Consider the following 16,868-nt stretch of genomic DNA (forward strand, 5'->3'; position numbering starts at 1 on the left):
ACATTTTGCTTTCAGTATTATTGCTAAGTTTTTGAATGACTCCACCATTACAAGCATTCAGAATAACTGTAGCCTGTCTGCTGTGATCAGGAATATAGAAGTATTAACTAGCAATTGACATCATTCAGCTTGCTAACTCTTTGGTTGCTTTACTGAAAGCAGAAAAGTATTTCCACTGAAGTTAAAAGTTCAAAGGGACCACCCATATGGCTAAAAGGCACGATCTTGTCTGAATACCTCACTGAACTGGTTATTAAAAGTGTGCCACTAAAGAGAGTGCACCATTAAAGACAGCAGCTAATGTATATAATTCTTTGAATAGATCTGGGAGTTCACACCTAAAAAAAAGAAATTATGCAAAAGTTTATAAAAACTTTAAGAGTAATTTTATTAACGGACAAGAAAGAACATACAAAGAAAGAGACTAGACTCCAGGGGCTGAAAAGTAGACACCATACAAGAACATTAAAATTAAGGTGAGGTTTTAGGCTTTTAAATGTCCTTAACAGTAACCAAGATTGTACTCAATCAATACAGATTACATTCCTTCCATAATGCTAAATGACTTAATAGTTTCTTACAGCAGAGCTGCATTTGTGAAGTACTGTGTTCCATTTGCCATGAAAGAACCCTGCTTGAGTACATTATGCAGTCCTTGATGGCAATTATGCCCTGCCTGGACAAAAACAAACAAACAAACCCCCCTGCTTTTGTCATCTACTCACCTCCTTTTGCTTTTTGCCTCTTGCCATGCTGTTCAATGTGCTGTTTTCTCGGAGAGAGTCCACTGTGTCTCCATACAGGAGTTTGATGGCCCGGACAAGACGAGCACAGGACCGGCTGTGATGGAGGTAGCAGTGGGGGTGACAGTAGTCAATGTGGGTACATATGAAACTTTGCTGGTTGCACAACAGGATCATAACCTTGAAAGGAAAAAAAAAAAAAAAAGAGGAGAGTTACCTACAGAAATGGGAGTTACAGAGAACTCCACAGGGCAGCCAGTGATGGGGACAGTCAAGCTAATTTTTCCACAGCTTAGCTGGGGAGGCATGGAGCTCAACACAGCCTTTTGAAAAGGTGTGGCTGGCTGTGCTGAGCTCCATGCTTGTAAGTAGTTTACAAACATGCCAGGCTTGGCTAGCTAACAAAGCAGTCAGTGAGTCAGAGTTGCTGCAGATTTGTATGCTTGGCTGGCGGCAGGACTAAGGCTGCAGGAAACAGTATTCCCTCAGTTTGTGGAAAAGCTGTTGTATCCCCAACTCTGAGACAACGGCTTAGACTGGAAAATGTCAACAACACAATCATCATTAGTAAGTAGCAAACCCAACCAGGTTCTGGGGTAGGCTTCCTCTATGGAAAGGAAACAGAAATGTCCTGACATGCTCTCAAGCAGGAATAAGCTGTGCCAGTGGTCATGTGTATGCTTCCCTCACTGTGCTTGGGTAGACCATCCAGCCTAACTTCATGTTAGCTGGCTCAGTTACTACCTCTAGAAGTGTTGTCATACGGCAGCAGAGTGCTGCAAAACCCATCTAAGAAACACAGTAAATATTTGGGCATTTATCTATACTGAGCCCTGCTTTGCTGCAGACACATTGCTATTACCCCCAAACTAAATAATTAAAAGCAACCTTGGGTAGATCTACACTTCAGTGACTGTCTTCTGGACATAACTCATAGGGTTCCCTCCTAGAGGAGCAGAGCTCAGGACAGCAGCTCTTTCATACATGGGTCTTCAGGTCACACACAAACACAACCACTTTGCAGCACTCTAAAGAAAACACACAGGCACCCCCAAGCCGTCATGTCAGCCATAACTGGCCTTTTTGAACCCTTCTCTTCATCTCACAAACTAGTGAGGAAATACCCAGAACCACCAGAATGAGGCTATTCCACTTTTTCCATGCCTTTGTTGTCTGTGAAGCTGCAATCTACCTGCTCCCTCAAGTAAGGCAGTCACATCACTGCCAACCCTCAAATATTCAGGCTTCCAAAAAAGTCACAAGCTTAATTTAAAACAAATCTAAACAGCATATATGGGATTCTTGTCTTTGCCTGCCCATTCCGGGCCCCACATTATTTGGGGGTCACTCAGGAATAACTCAAGCCACCAGTGCTGCAGCATACCAGTGTGCAAATGGTGCACATCTGATCAGCATTGCATAGCCTCTACCCAGTCTCAGCTGGACACTTGCTATGAGCATTGCCATGGAGTGAGGACACCAGGCTCAGGGCTGCTGTGAAGGTCAGACAAAGGAAATGCTGGTGCATGCAACTGGAACCAGTGATCCTTTTGAGTGGTCTGTTAATGGCCATTAAATAAAACAGGCTTTTGTTTTGCTGCAGTTTTAGTTACCATCCACCTACACTTTCTTTCCAAGGAGCAAAAAGAGAAAATTCGCATGCAATGTTGGCACTTGCGTGGCATTAACTGGAGCAGGTTATTTTTCAAATTTTCCTTTCTCATATGCAGGCTAATCACATGCAAAGTGAGAGAAATAGCTCAAGTTTCCTCCAGTTTATGCCTCATTTTTATGAGTCCATATATCCTCCCACACCAAGCAAAAGCACCATGTCCTATCCTAACCACTAGGTAGGGAAATGCCTTCATCCTCTAGCAATGTCTCCTAGTACACACTCCCGTATCTACATGCTCAGCCTAGTACACTGGCATTTTCAAATGAGGTGTAATCGTTGCCAGCAACATTTAGAGAAGTGACAGAAAAGTGGAGTAGTCCAGGGACTGAGGAACTAGCCTGGGACACATGAAGTTCAAGTTCCCTGGCCTGCCTCAAACTCCTTGCATGACTGAAGGCAAATCACTCAGGATGTGGATCCTCAAAATACAGCCTGAGGGCTGTCTGCAACCCACCACGACAACTGTCCAGCCCAAGGGGTCAGCTCTTGCCCATTTTCCTTCCTGTGGCCTCCCTTGAGGAGCAGGAGATGGACTGAACAAATTGTCCAGCCACAGTCACTATCTTGATGGGAGCCCTCTGTTGCCCTCCTCCCACCATGCAATGAGCACATATCTGATTATATGCCCATGAAGAGGTAATCAAACACCCTCTCCCAAAAGAGACAGCTATCAAGAGCAGCTTCTGCCATCGCAGTATCGGATTCAGTCTGTTCTTGTCCATGCGCCTTAGAAATGCGGCAGCTCAGAGCAGGCTGCATGAAATACTTGGGGGAAAGGGGAGGGTACTGAGTCATTCTTAGCAGTCTTCTTTCCCAAAGGTAACTCAGGAGTCAAAAGAAACTACTGGGAGGCATCCGTATGTGCAGGACACAATCAGTCTGTGCACATGCAGTCAGTCCACCTCCTCTGGGAAGTATTTGCACAAGGGCACACTGACTGTACTGCACCATCACAGAGTGTCATGAGGCAACAGAGGTAGAGGTGTACAGCCCTCATCTAACACTGGATTTAACTGTGTAGACTTGCCCAGCTGGGTCCTATTGACTTATGGCATGTCTAAATCATGGGTACAGAGATCACCAAAATAGATGTCTTAGGCCCTGTAAGAGCAAATCACATTTACACTGTTGTACTCCAAAAGCACGTGGCATGTTCATATAGTACTGCACCACTTGGATCCACTAGCTGCACTACATCTTGCACTACTTCTTGAGCAGAGTAGATATGTCCCTGCACATCTGTCTTGGTTTGTCATCTTGTAAAATGGGGGTAATAACCCTTCCCTCCCCAAGACCGTGAGTTGTGCAGACAGTAATACCAGAAACACATACATGTGTCAGAGTCAAAACTACCCAAGGCTCTGCTGGGTTAGACATTGTTATAGAAGGCACTCAATGTAATCAAATAAAATGTCCTGAGGGTATTTTCTTTTCACAAGGTGCATAATTAAGCTCATTGCCATAGGATTTCATGGAGACAAAAATATATAAATTGGCTCAAAAAGGGCTTGGACAAACTCGCTGAGGAAAAATATTTTGATAGCTATCAAACATAGTGGTCACAACAGAACTTCCAGCTCAAGTAGCTCCTAAAATACCATTTAGCAGAAGTTGGGAGACAAAGTCATGCTATAACCCATTCTATTACTCTTCCTGAACTATTCACTACTAGCCACGCTGGAAATAAAATACTGAACCAAACAGACTTTTCAGCTGAGATAGCATGGCTGTCCCTGCATGCCTAGTGAGAAACAGTCCCTTACAAACTAAATACATGAAATGGACAGAGGGAGCAAGACAAAAACTCTCCAGTTTTTCTCCATTTAAGATGCTTGCAGTTAGCGAACATCCAAATTCCAAAGGTTGCAGCTTACTTACGCTTGAGATCCTTGATGCTACATCACGAAAGCAGAGATTCTGATCAGGTCATTGCCAGCACAAAGGTTTTCCTACTTAAAACACCAGCCTCGAGAGCACCGCCAGTGACCCATACTTACATGCAGCCACGACATGTTCCGATGATAGTTCTCCTCCGTGCCTGTGTTGCTCAGCACCTCGGGCTCAATGCTAGGTTCGCTCGCGCTCCAAGGGCTCCCTTCTTCAAAAGAAAAATACCCAAAAGGTGTTTGCTTTTATTGTTCCCTATGTGCTTAAAGCCTAGGGACAGCACTTGTAAGCCAGGCCAGCCTTGTGGAAACAGATCAGAGTACACAGAATATGCCACACTGGAAAGACTGCTTTTGGACACCCCTCACCAATCTTTGTTTTGTGCTGGCTTGACAATTACAAGAACCTCTCATATGCAGCTCACAGGCCATCTTGTCAGTAGCAAACACTGATCCCTCCCCACATTTTTCTTTAATGAAAGGGGAGAAGGTAAAATAAAATCAACAGGAAACAAATTCTTTGCATCCTTCAGATGCTGCAAATGGTTGGTTTAGTGATCTGCATTGACTGGGCTCTGTGGCTAAAATGACAACAAAAATCCAACCAGAAGTGGCATCCAACTAGAAATGCCAATGGGCAAAGTCACTCTTAAGTGCCCATGGAAACTGCTAACAACACGGGGATGAAAGGGGAAAAAAATCCTGATTCTAGCATACTAATTCTAAAGAACTTAGGCAAGGGACAAATTTCTCTGGGGACTACATTGATCCCTGTGTTTCCTGCAGCCATTTCATTATCTATGGGCTTGCTGTAATACTAACACTAATGCTATTAATGGATTAATTAATTAATGGGTTACTAACTCTGGTTAGTCCTTTCTTTCTCTTCTTTAAGTGAACTGTGACCTGTCAAAGTCTACAGAACAGGCAATCCCACTCTCTATGTTTACCTACTGAAGTAACTTTTGGGCAACACAAAAATGACCATCAGGTTTGGTAGGTTGTTTCAGCTGCCAAAGAATCCAAACTTCAGTTTTTGCTTAACACCCCTAACAGGAGGAGCCCCTTTATTTCAACTGTGATGGAGATTTTTTTTGACAGGATGTACATTTGATTTCCAAAAGATAAATATATGGAGATTCATTTTTTGAAGATTAAGGAAAGCATCTTTAAAATGTAAAAATGTATATATATGCCAATATGTAGAAATATACTATGTAATATGTACATAAATGTTGCATTCTACATATAGGAATATATCTATCTTATATGTCATATGACATGCCTATGACATCATATGCTACATAGAATATGAAGCGCATATCTGTACATACATATATCCTATCTGTTGATATGGACAATAAAATATCATATGTGCATATGACCTCACATATTCATTACATCACATGATTTAGGAGTATGTGTGTGCATATACATATATACATATACACACACACGTGCACCCCTAAAGTCAGCATGCGTCTGGCTGGCAGACACCAGCATTCCAAGAGTTCATGCTCTAACACGGAGCTCTGAATTGACAACCTGTGCACGGAGCCAACTCTGCACCCAGGGCGCCAGCGGCAGGATTTGAACTTTGTTCCTCCCAGGCCCTAGCTCAGGCAGCCCATGAAGAGGGCTTCAGGTTTTCACTAGCTTGCTGGGGGGAGTCTCTTGTCATTTCTAGCTCTGCTGCAATCACATCAAGAGTTTAGAACCTGCCTATTCGTTCCCTCCCTTTCCACCCACTCGTCTAAGTTACCTATATCAGTGACAGTGTCCCTGCTGTGGGACAGCTGCAGCTCCTCATTCTCAGACTCTGAGTCCTGCCGTGATAACTTGGTGCTCTTTAGGCTGCCGGCCCGGCGAATGCTGGACAGGGAACCCCCCTTCTTCACCCGGAAACTGCGGGTTCCTTTAATCTGGAGCAAGCGGGAGCCTCCTATCCTGATCTTCCTGCTGGGAACTGTATTAAAAGAATAAAAGAGGACTTTTTTCCCCTTAATTTTTCCCCATTTAAAAAAATATATATCTTGGCCCTCCCTTCCCTCCCGACCCTTTGCTGCCAGCCTGTATTGCAGCGCTTTTTCTTCTACCAAGGAATATGGGCCAGAGGCTCCCTCCAAAGCCACCGCCAATGCAGCTCTGTCAATCAGCCAGTAAAGATGTTTTACAGAAATGTGTCCAGAACCTCTTTTTCTGGAGACCGGGTACCTCACCTCTGGCCTTGTCTGTATATGGATTTAGCCCTGGTTCAACCATCAGCAAGTAGAGTCAGCTGCTCTAACAGAAACCCAAAACGTGGACAAGGAAAATCTACGATTCACACCAGTTTGAATCAACTCCTGCCAGGAAACAGTCTCTGCCCAATGGGTGCAAATTGCAGTTTTCTTTGCCAGCCCCTGGGGTTTACATTAGTGCAGAATCACCTCTTGCTAGGGATAGATGGCTGAATCCCAAGAAAGAACAAGGCATCATGGACAAATCTATCCTCCTGTGGGCCTGGGTTCTTTAAACACCACTGAGCTCTGCAGTAGGATCAACTATTTATTCACACAGCACGTGTAACTGCAGAAGGGTAGTCTGCTTCATGAGGTTAGCACACAAGACTTCTTTGAAGTAAGATTTGCATAAATCCGTGTCTCTGCATGTTACTCTTCATCATTAGAATGCTTTAGAGGAAACAGGAGCACGTAGATCCTCTCCTTCAGACAAATCAGCAGCTTTCAGGCATTAACAACATCCATTGACACTCTGCATTTTTGATGAGCACAAACATGAAATGGTTCAATGTTCAAAGCACCAACCGTTTGCACTTTCATTCTCCTCTTAGTTCAAAGGCAGTACATGGCAGTATGTCAGTCCAAATGTTGCAACACTCAGTCATTGTACTGCAGATCTAATCATGCAAGGCCATGTGTGATCGATCACCTTTCGGTGTGTGGTTGAGAATGAACAGGATACAACTTTTTAGATAAAATGGGTAAGCTAAATATTTCAAAAGAATTGTATTTTGACATAGGAAAAAATAAAATCAAACATGCCTTGACTCCTGAGAAGTCCCTATTCCTATAGAACCCACTCTCCACTCCCATTTCTGGTGACCGATGTCCTGGCCAAAGACAGCGGGATAGGTTTTGAGAGCTACTCCTCAGTGCTCACGAATCAGCTGGGCAAATCACTGTCGAGCAACTGGAGAATCTCCCTCCAAGTGACCAAGCAGAGTCCCTTAGCAATCACTACTGGTTGAATTCAGTTCAGACCAAGCTCAGTAGAGCTGCTCAATTCCCCCAAACACCAAACTATTTTAGCACTTGTAACTATATTTCACAAAGCCTGCAGAATTCCATTTTAGTATCCAAATAGTAAATACGATCCTCTGAGTGCCTGTAACTACCTAGCTTAATTGTCTATATTTCGGACCTACCTGGAGCAGATTCTAGACAGAAAAACCGTAGCTTTTGGATAGCTGTTAAGCCACACCTGGGGTGAGCAACGAGAGCAAAGTTTTTAACACTCAGGAAGAAACGGAAAGGAAACAGATTAGTACTTATCAAAGAGGTTGAGATAAAGAGACCTATCACTGCAGATGAGAAAAATTTAGTTACAGTCACACAACAACATTTTCTTATCTAAACAAGTGTAGATTACAAAAGATGCTTCTGCATCTGTTTGGCCCAAGTAGATCCCCAGAAGAATACACTGTGGCCAGAGAAAAGAGCATTATCGTTATTATTTTGAAATATAGCATCATTTTGCATTTATTTAGCATCCAAAATACTGCATAATCATTTTTGTTAATGTATATTAGGATTCAACCTTCCTACCATAGTCACTTCTCCCAACCCTGAAATGGAGTAAAGAGGCAGCTTTAGTAAAGGAAAACTATGTGACAGCTTAGGAAAAAGAGAGAAGGGGGGAAAAGACCCAACTGAAGCTGCAGGGGAAACATAGTTAAGCAGAGTCAGGGATGCAGAAAGTTAATACTATCATCTTTGCAAAAATAACTCAATTCTGGATAATGCCAGTAGCACAGTAACATGTATAGGCAAGCCTAAGTCAACACTATCTCTAAGGAAAATGGGATAGTTAGAGGCCTGCCACCACCATTTTCCAGCTTGCCCACGTGCTTGTAGGCATTCTCCCACTCAGATAACATTTCAGTGGATGGGACTGCTACTTGACAGGCTGAGAAGTGATTTCAAGTAACTGATGTAACAATCTTAAAAAAAAACAAAAAACAAAAACCCAACCCCCAAACTTTTCCTCATCTAAACAGTTAGAGACATCTTATCCCATTGACCTTATTGTCAGACATAAGGAGGTGTACTTCTCTGGACTATCAGTATGCCAAGGGTACAAAGACCTAGGCTGAGCATGATTTTATGCAGCTGACCTCTCTTAGGCGGATAGCTAGCTGTCTTCACAGAAGGAACTGTCCCATGCTGCACACAATTTTGGAGGCAGTTTTACACCACAGGAATCTTGGAAACACTTTTAATATTTTCTCTAGTAATTGTGGTAGGATCATAGCTGAAGACAACACAAGCTTTATCCAAAGCCCTTTGATACCAGTAAAAGCTCCTTTGCATCATTAATACACATTATAATTCCTAGAGGATAACTAGCCACAGACTCCATCCTTTTCAAACAATCATCAAACATTTATCCTTTTTGAACAATTGTCAAAATCATCATTCAAACATCTGCACTTTTACGCAGCTATTAAGAGACAGAATTTAAACAGTTCATCTAGAAAACTCATTAGAGGGAGAACCATTTACAGATAACTGTCTGGCAGTTCAGCCTCTAATTGCAAATATTAACGATGACTGTATAGTGTATTGCAACACTTGTACCATCAATATGTGAGCTTTGCATGAGATGGCTTAAAATGGAAACAATCCGCTGTTCTCAGCAAACACAGTGAGCTTGAGGTTTGCTTGTACAGTATACAGTATGTTGATAACGTTAATCTGCTAGCTGTCAAAAGCCACACAGGTGTGTGGTTTTTTTAATGTGGTAGCAAAGAATTCAAGAGATCAAGTGATCAACCACTAATTTTGTAAGATGCCATGACTTCCAAACTGGTAAAGATTTTCACAGAAAGATTCCAGTCTTCTCTCCTATCCATGGCTTTCCCCAAATGAAGAATTATAATCAGAATAAAATACAAAATAAAAACTCCTTTGATTTATTTTTAAAGTGAATCAAATAGCGATGCTTGTAACAGCATTCCACTGAGAGAGTTTCAAATAAGGCATCTTCCTTTTTAGAAATATTGCAATGCTCTCAATTGGTTTCAGTCATAGCAGTGGTTTTATAAAATTTAAAGTCTTTGCTTCTCACATTTACCATCTTGAACCCTGAAGGCCAGAAGCATCTCAGAAATTATTCAAAGCCACGCGACTCCATGGCTGCCTGCTTTTTAACACAGTTTATGCAAATGAAAACATAAAATCAAGCGCCACTCCACAAGCCCTGGGAATACAAAAGCCGCTTTGTGCTGACAAACCTTTTTTCTCCTCGAAGCCAGCCTCGGATTTGAGGGTGTGGCTGCTGCTGTGCAGGGAATCCTTTGAATCTTCATTTTCATCCAGAACCCCAGCAAAGCTGATCTTTCTTTCATACCTGTGCCGGTCCATCTCAGGGTCCAGACGCAGCCTGCAGCTCTCCAGATCCTGTGGCAGTATGCAGATCACACAGACAGGCAAACAGTATGAGCCCCCATCCTTTTCCCTACAACCACAGACTTTCAGCTTCAGGAAGAACTGCCTCAGATGAGAATTTACCTCTGTCACATGTTTCTCCACCTACCCTGACACTTTCCAATTCAAGTACTCTTTGGTTTTGCAGCATGCCCAGCCATGCTGTAAACGCAGTCAGGATGGAAGAGTTAACAGGTGTCAGTAACTGGACCCACACACATTCCTGGTTAACACTGCTGACCGAACCGGCACCCTGTCTGCAGGCTCACGAGGGATAAAAAAGGAAATGGTCCCTAATGGGCAGCTGGCAGTAAAAGGCAGCTGTTGCCCAAGTTGTTTGGTGGAAGATTAGGTCTGGGAAGGACTAAGCTCTCTACTCCAAAAGGCTTCCCTGTGGTTTGTTAGGGAACGCACTGCAACTGGATTCATCACAGAAAGAAAAGCTGAGAGAAAGCTAGCTGACAGTGACAGCCATGACAGCATGGCCCAGAGCAAGCTCCTTGTGTGCAGATTGGGCTGAAAAGACACAGTGGGAAACAAGGAGCAAGGAAAGTGTTGGCTGCATTTCAGTTCTGGGAAATGGGATTCTGAGGAATAAACTATCCCACCAGAGAGAAACTAGTTTATACCATTATTTTCTCCTATTAACAGAAATGGCATTAATGGTGCCACATACTAGCTTCCAAAAAAGCATAAGTCCTAAAGCACCACAAGCTATGGATAATAATCTGTCTTCTGTAACCACAGACAGAAAAAAATGAAAGCTAGACCATAAGCTCCCACACTGGCAAATGCGGTTAAAAAGCTAGGCTCTTTAAGAGGTCCTTCGAGCCTTTTGATTGGTGACAGTCAGTTTTGAGACCTCTCTGCTGAAATACAAGATGGCATAAAGCTACTTGTTGTAAATAACAGAGCAGGGGGTTGGTGAATACAAATAGTAAAATGCCTGAAATGATCCAAAATAGTTATTTTAGATAAAATACTGCAGGCTCAAGAAATCTCATACTGGAATTTGCATACAAAACTCCTACAGAAGTAACTGGGAGTTATTTGGACAGTGACTAAGTTTGTTATTCTAACAGCTGGATTGAAAAAAAAGTTTTCGCAGTCATACATTGTAGACCGAACTGTGCTGAAATGGGTTAGCTGATACTAGCGCACCTAATGCCAGCTGAAGGCCCCAAACCATTTGTAGTCAACTTTGCATCTCCAGAAAAAATTATCCCAAATGGCCTGTCAGAAGAACTAACAGTTGATTAGAATAAGGGAAATATTTTGACTTTGCTGAACAATCAAACCTGGGATATAAAAAAGCACCTAAAAATAATGGTTGGCAATCCCTCTGGCATTGAAAATTTCCATGTAAATAGTTTAAAATGTATCTAACAAACAGTTTAGGATGTGAAACAAATGTTAAAGCAGTTCAGGATAAAAGTACGTCCTCAAACCTGACCAAATTATAGCAGCTTCATAAGTTAGCACTCATAAGCTGAGCCACCATAGCAGTACAGCTATATCGCTAGGGTATGGTTCCCCTTGCTGGAGTTTGTTTAAATACAGTACTCCTCCCAGCTGTTTGTCAGCACGCTCTCACTGGAAATTACTGCCCTCGCAAATTAAGTGACAGAATGAAATACATCTCCTCAGCACACAGTTAGCTGGGCTCTATCTTCAGCAACTGCTTGAGCTAAAATGAATGACTTTGTACCATAGCAAATGACATGTTGCAGTCGTCTGACTCTACTGTGGGAGCAGGAGGCTCCAAGAGAATGTATTCATCAGGTGCAGCCATATGGAAAGTGAGCTTGTATCTGCTCTACCAGCTTCAGTAAAATGCTTTGGCTGGAGTTTCAGTCCGGACTGTGCATCTCACTGAAACAGAGGTATGGGGGTGCTCATGCCCTCAGCTGGGCAAGCCTGGAATGGACTAAACTGTGCGTACTTAAAATGGTTGATCACAGCTAGTTCAGTAACAAATGCATCAGTTCTCCACTGCTGTAAGTTTGTGTTCCTATCTGTGGAACAGGGGAACGTTCAGGCATGACTCAGGACGAACTTCTCAGTCAGGTTTGCCTGCAAACAGCAACAGAAGCGACAGTTGCTCTACTGGAATTTCAGCTTCATTGTCTGTAACCTTATGTACCTGATTCTCTTTGAAAGAGGAAGCAAGTAAGCCAGCTTTTTCTTATATGGAGAGACTCCCATTAGTCTATAAATACAGAAACTTCACTTTTTAATCTGGAGAGTTGTTAGTTCTTTTTTGCATCTTTGCACAAAGTTAAAAGCAGCGCTCTTTGGTCATTTTCTCTGATGGGCTCTTGCATAATATGGTCTTAAGGTTTATTCTGCCTACACGTCACAAAATAATTCCTCCTCCTTCTCTCCCAGAGATGAGTCTGAAAAGCTATTAATCAGTTTCATTGCTGTCTGGCACAAATTCCTATTGACCCTAATTACCCAACATATTCTTAGTTCCGAGCCTAACTACTTTACTGAAACGAATTCTAAACCCTGCTATTATCCTGCTATTGGAGACAGTCATTTATTACATGGTGAAAATATCAATGAAGTGTTTATGAAGACTCCTTCTGAATTTCTCCTTTTTAAAATTGTCCTTCTTGCACATCTCGGGACTGGGTCACTTCATCATAGGTCTAGTCCAGACTTTGGAAACCAGTCTCAGACCCTAATTGCAGCAATATCCAGCCATCAGCCTGTCAAGCACAACTGTCATCCTAATTAATAAAAACCAGAATGGTGGGGCTAAATCTTTCTTTAGCTTCACATGGAAAATCAACTTCTCATTCTTCCTTTGTAATTTTTTAAGCCTGATTTCCTAAAGAAATGAAGCTTAAAAGATCATACTGCTTGTCTGACATACAGTCCTCATTTCATTCTGTTCTCCTTATCACCTCTGAAGCTCTGGCCACTTTCAACCCAATTTGACAAAAGATAACCTGAGTGTCTGTGCCTTTTGTGAAACAACAGGCTGAAGGCACTGTTAAACCACGTCACTAGACATAAGAAAATCTGTACAAGAAGGAGCCATAGGAAGTCAGGTTTCATGGGTGCTGCTACTCACAAAATTAGTTGTCGCTTAACCAGTTTAGTTCATTACTCATGCCAGCACTTGCCTGTGCCTCTCTCAGTCTCATGGATGCCTATTTCCTTCCTTGTCCTCTTTGCCTTTTTTTCTTTCCTTGCTTCCCCCAGTCCCGTCAAGTCTGTTGTCTAACCCAGGCCCAAATCTGCAAACTCTGAACTGAGCTCCAGCAAATTCTCTGTAAGCCATCCTCTTATCCTTCCCCTGACTGTCCTCTTCAGGTCTCTGTCAACTTGCCCTCCTAATCAGCTCTGTAGCACTTGATCTGTCATCTGCTGTAGTCCACCTCCCACACCTCTCAGGTCCCCAACATTCAGTTTCCCAATCCATCTACTGCCCTCCGCTCTATTTTGAAACCTTCTTGGACTTCCAGTGCACGTTCTGCTTCTCCAGTCTACAAGCCTGCTTACGTCCTTAATCAATCCATTTAATGTGCCCTCCTCATCTTCCATATTCATCAGACAGTGGCTCTTTTCTCTCTGCATCAGATATCCACCTGGGTTACTTCCCCCGCCTACCTCTCCTAAGAGAGGCACAGAGCACAAAGGCTGCATGGGAATGCCTCCCTCTCCCTCTCCAATTTCTATACTCCACTTACCACAAGAGGCTCAGTACGTGGCCTGGGCATGTAAGGAAAGGTCTCTCGGAGGAAAGTGGTTATCTCCAGGAGGAGCTGACAGGCTGCCATTTTCAGTGCAAAAGGACAACAACATTTGGTAGGATTCACAGTGCCTGTGAAAAAATATTTCTGTGGTGAGCAAGGAGATTATGCCACATCTGGAACCAAGAGGTGATGGACATTTTCACATATGGTGCACAATGCAAGTTGCATTAAAAAAAAAAAAAAAAAGGAAAATCTAGACTCCTATGCTACTTGTCCTACACTAAAAGGAACAGATTCACACAAATATCAGTCCATGTATTTACCAGCACATGCTATAGTACCAGCACACTGTATACTGTATCATTATTGAAGTGTCTACTAAAATAACATGATCTTGTAGCATTCTGTATACACCTTCTCATTTAATGTTAATACAGGTTAAGAAACAGATACCTTTTTGTCCTTTTACAGTTTTGCATTCAGCCAAATCTACTGCAATTCTGAAAAAGCACCAGTTTAAAACAGGAGAAATATCTCAAAACATACAGAGTTATGACTAGTCAGCAAAGAGATACTATGCTTATTATTAATTACTACCCTGACAGCTGAAAAAGACAGCTTCCTCTGAAATCAGGCTCCTTTATATGTGCACAGAATCCAAGTGCCATTGAGAGATAATCAAGAAAAAAAAACAACAAGCTGTTTATTCAATTTATGCATTCAAATACTTAACTTAAAACAAAGGACGAAGAGAAAGAGGGATAATCAAATACTTGAAGTTAAACACACATATTAGCCTTTGCTTCAAATTAGTCTAAACAATCAGCTTCAAAAGCCCTACAGTTTGCAACCCATATAACGCTCTAATGCCATTCCAACCTTGAAAAGTATGAAGCATTTTCAAGACTTGACATATTTGCAAAATACTATTTGGGATAACGAACAGAAAGCAAAAAAAAAAAAAAAAAAAGTTAGGTGTGACAACAACTAACCACACTCATTTTTAAATACTGCCTGATGTTACCATCTACATGCATTTGAGATTTGTGTTTTCGCTTGCTTCCCTCCCCACATCTAATCTAACTACTTTTCAAAAAGAAACAGTCCAAATCAAACAAAATGAGAGGACACTGCAGGGATCAAACCAGATTAATTTTCTGATGCTTGCTAACTTCTCTGCACACATTACCCATAATGGATGATGGGCTTTGTAGGGACTGAAGTAATGTGAACTTTCAAATACAAATGTAATGTACAGGGTAATGAAATATCCAGCTGCATATTTTATGCTCCTCAGTCCACCCCCTGCAGGGCTCAGGGTAGCTTTTGGAAGAATCTCTGCCTTCTGAAAGAATGCAGAATGGTTATCTTCAGACCCTGGCTTTCAGAAAAGCCCTGAGCTTTTACTCGGTTTTCTAGACCACAGCCTGTTCTCTCTGTTTGTCCTGTCCTAGACCACCCTGCTAAGCAGCTCCACATCCACTTAGGAGTGCCTGGTATCAGTTGGTGAGCAGGGGTGAGACGGCCTATTCTGTCTCTTGACCATGAAAACGCAGTTCTTTTTCATCTTCAGAAGTCATTCATGGTGCAGCAGAGGGAAAATTTCCAGTGCATGGTCCTACTTTGGATAAATCTCTTTAAGGGCCAATCAAGTATGCAGCACAGCTACCCAGACTCATGTACCTGCTAACACTGGCACCCCACAAAATGACACATGTGAAGATCTAGCTTAGGGCCAATACCCCATCTCGAGGTCATTTCCCATCTCTCCCCTCTAACCCAAAGCTGGCCTTTATGCAGCGATAAGAACAAATACAGAACGTGAGAAAAAGAGACCAGTAGATACATAAACAGTGCTAGCACACTACATCCAATGGTGAACAGCAGTACATGTACACAGGAACCAGTACATTACAGCACACAGATGTATACAAATGATGTCTGGAGAGGACATAATGCGTGTTACCACCTTCACCAGTATGTGTTTTATACTGGTTTTTATAACACTGTGCTATACTTTTGCCTGAGAACCAGGCAGATAAACCGAAGTCAAGATTTAAAAGCCTTTTTTAGAGTTGGGCCAATTCACATCAGGTGGGGAGATGACTCCTCAGCGTTAAGAAACACAAAAGCAGCTGATCTTACAAAAATAGTTTGGCAGGGATAACTGGGAAGAATGGGAGTCTGGACAACTTTTGGCAGTCAGGTAGATAGCAAGACCCAAGAAATAAATTATTGCCCTGCTTATAATTGCAGTTGCTGATATACAGGAATTGCAACTTACTGCCTGGTTTTGCCCCCTTTTCTTTCAAAGTCTCTTGGTGCTGCCAGCTATCTGCCATGTTGTACAGCCAGGCAGAGAAAGAACAGGGGAAGAAGCTGGGGTGGAGGTGAGGGACTGGGAAATAAAGCTGGGTGGCAAGAGGATGAAAAGAGAAGAAAAATTAAGTGCTCCTAAAGCAGAGGTTCTTACAAGCGGGGGTTCTTGTAGTAAAGGGAGTCTCCTTACTGTCATCTAAAAAGTCTTCCTCCTCATCCTCCTTTCTCAAGCGCCTCTTGGTCTCCTCATCATAAATGAGGCCCAGCAAGTTGGCAGGGCTCTCACTCTCAGCATGGCACAGCTCGTTGAGGCGGATGCCAATTGCCTGTGGACAGGAAAGGAGAAAGAGAAAGCACAAGGAAGTGAGAATTTCAGCATACCTCACTGGTGGTCAAGAGCTCTGCTTCTTGCAGGCTACAGAGATGTTCCACCCAGAACAGAATGTCCTGGCTTTATTTTTATTGCCTGCAAAACACAGTATAGTGGGGAAAGGGAGGACAAGTATTTATTCCCCTCCTCCTTTTTTTAAACCAAATTTGCAAACAGTGAAATTTTAGGAGGATTTTTAAGCACATTTTTGGGGGTTAAAAAAAAAAAAAAAAAAAAAAGCAAGCCAGCACACTGACAGGCAGAAAGAGATTTGCTCATTATTCTGAATGAATTTCTTCCACTTTTCTTTCTCCACTCAGGATAAGTGTACCAGGTTTTTGCTAAGGCTTTACAGTGGGAATATATATCCTCCATTTAAGAAACTAGCCTGTGACTTAAGAAGCCAGTAACCACCCCCTCTTTCCTCCACAAAATTGTTGCATGCCCATTGGAAAGCCTG

The 16,868-nt window shown here is 42.5% G+C and overlaps 1 protein-coding gene across 1 annotated transcript in view; it reads right to left on the reverse strand.

Annotated features, from left to right (window-relative positions):
* UNC80 (unc-80 homolog, NALCN channel complex subunit) overlaps positions 1 to 16,868 on the reverse strand; it is a 140,509-nt gene that overhangs the window by 61,515 nt on the left and 62,126 nt on the right. The window contains exons 24-29 of the mRNA XM_067298502.1: positions 16,229 to 16,364; positions 13,714 to 13,847; positions 9,820 to 9,985; positions 6,067 to 6,270; positions 4,416 to 4,516; positions 726 to 923 (exon numbers count right to left, since the gene is read on the reverse strand). Of these exons, the coding sequence (XP_067154603.1) occupies positions 726 to 923; positions 4,416 to 4,516; positions 6,067 to 6,270; positions 9,820 to 9,985; positions 13,714 to 13,847; positions 16,229 to 16,364 (939 nt within the window). The remainder of the gene's footprint in view (positions 1 to 725; positions 924 to 4,415; positions 4,517 to 6,066; positions 6,271 to 9,819; positions 9,986 to 13,713; positions 13,848 to 16,228; positions 16,365 to 16,868) is intronic.

This window comes from Apteryx mantelli, chromosome 6, assembly GCF_036417845.1.
Source record: "Apteryx mantelli isolate bAptMan1 chromosome 6, bAptMan1.hap1, whole genome shotgun sequence".
In the NCBI taxonomy this organism is placed as follows: domain Eukaryota; kingdom Metazoa; phylum Chordata; class Aves; order Apterygiformes; family Apterygidae; genus Apteryx; species Apteryx mantelli.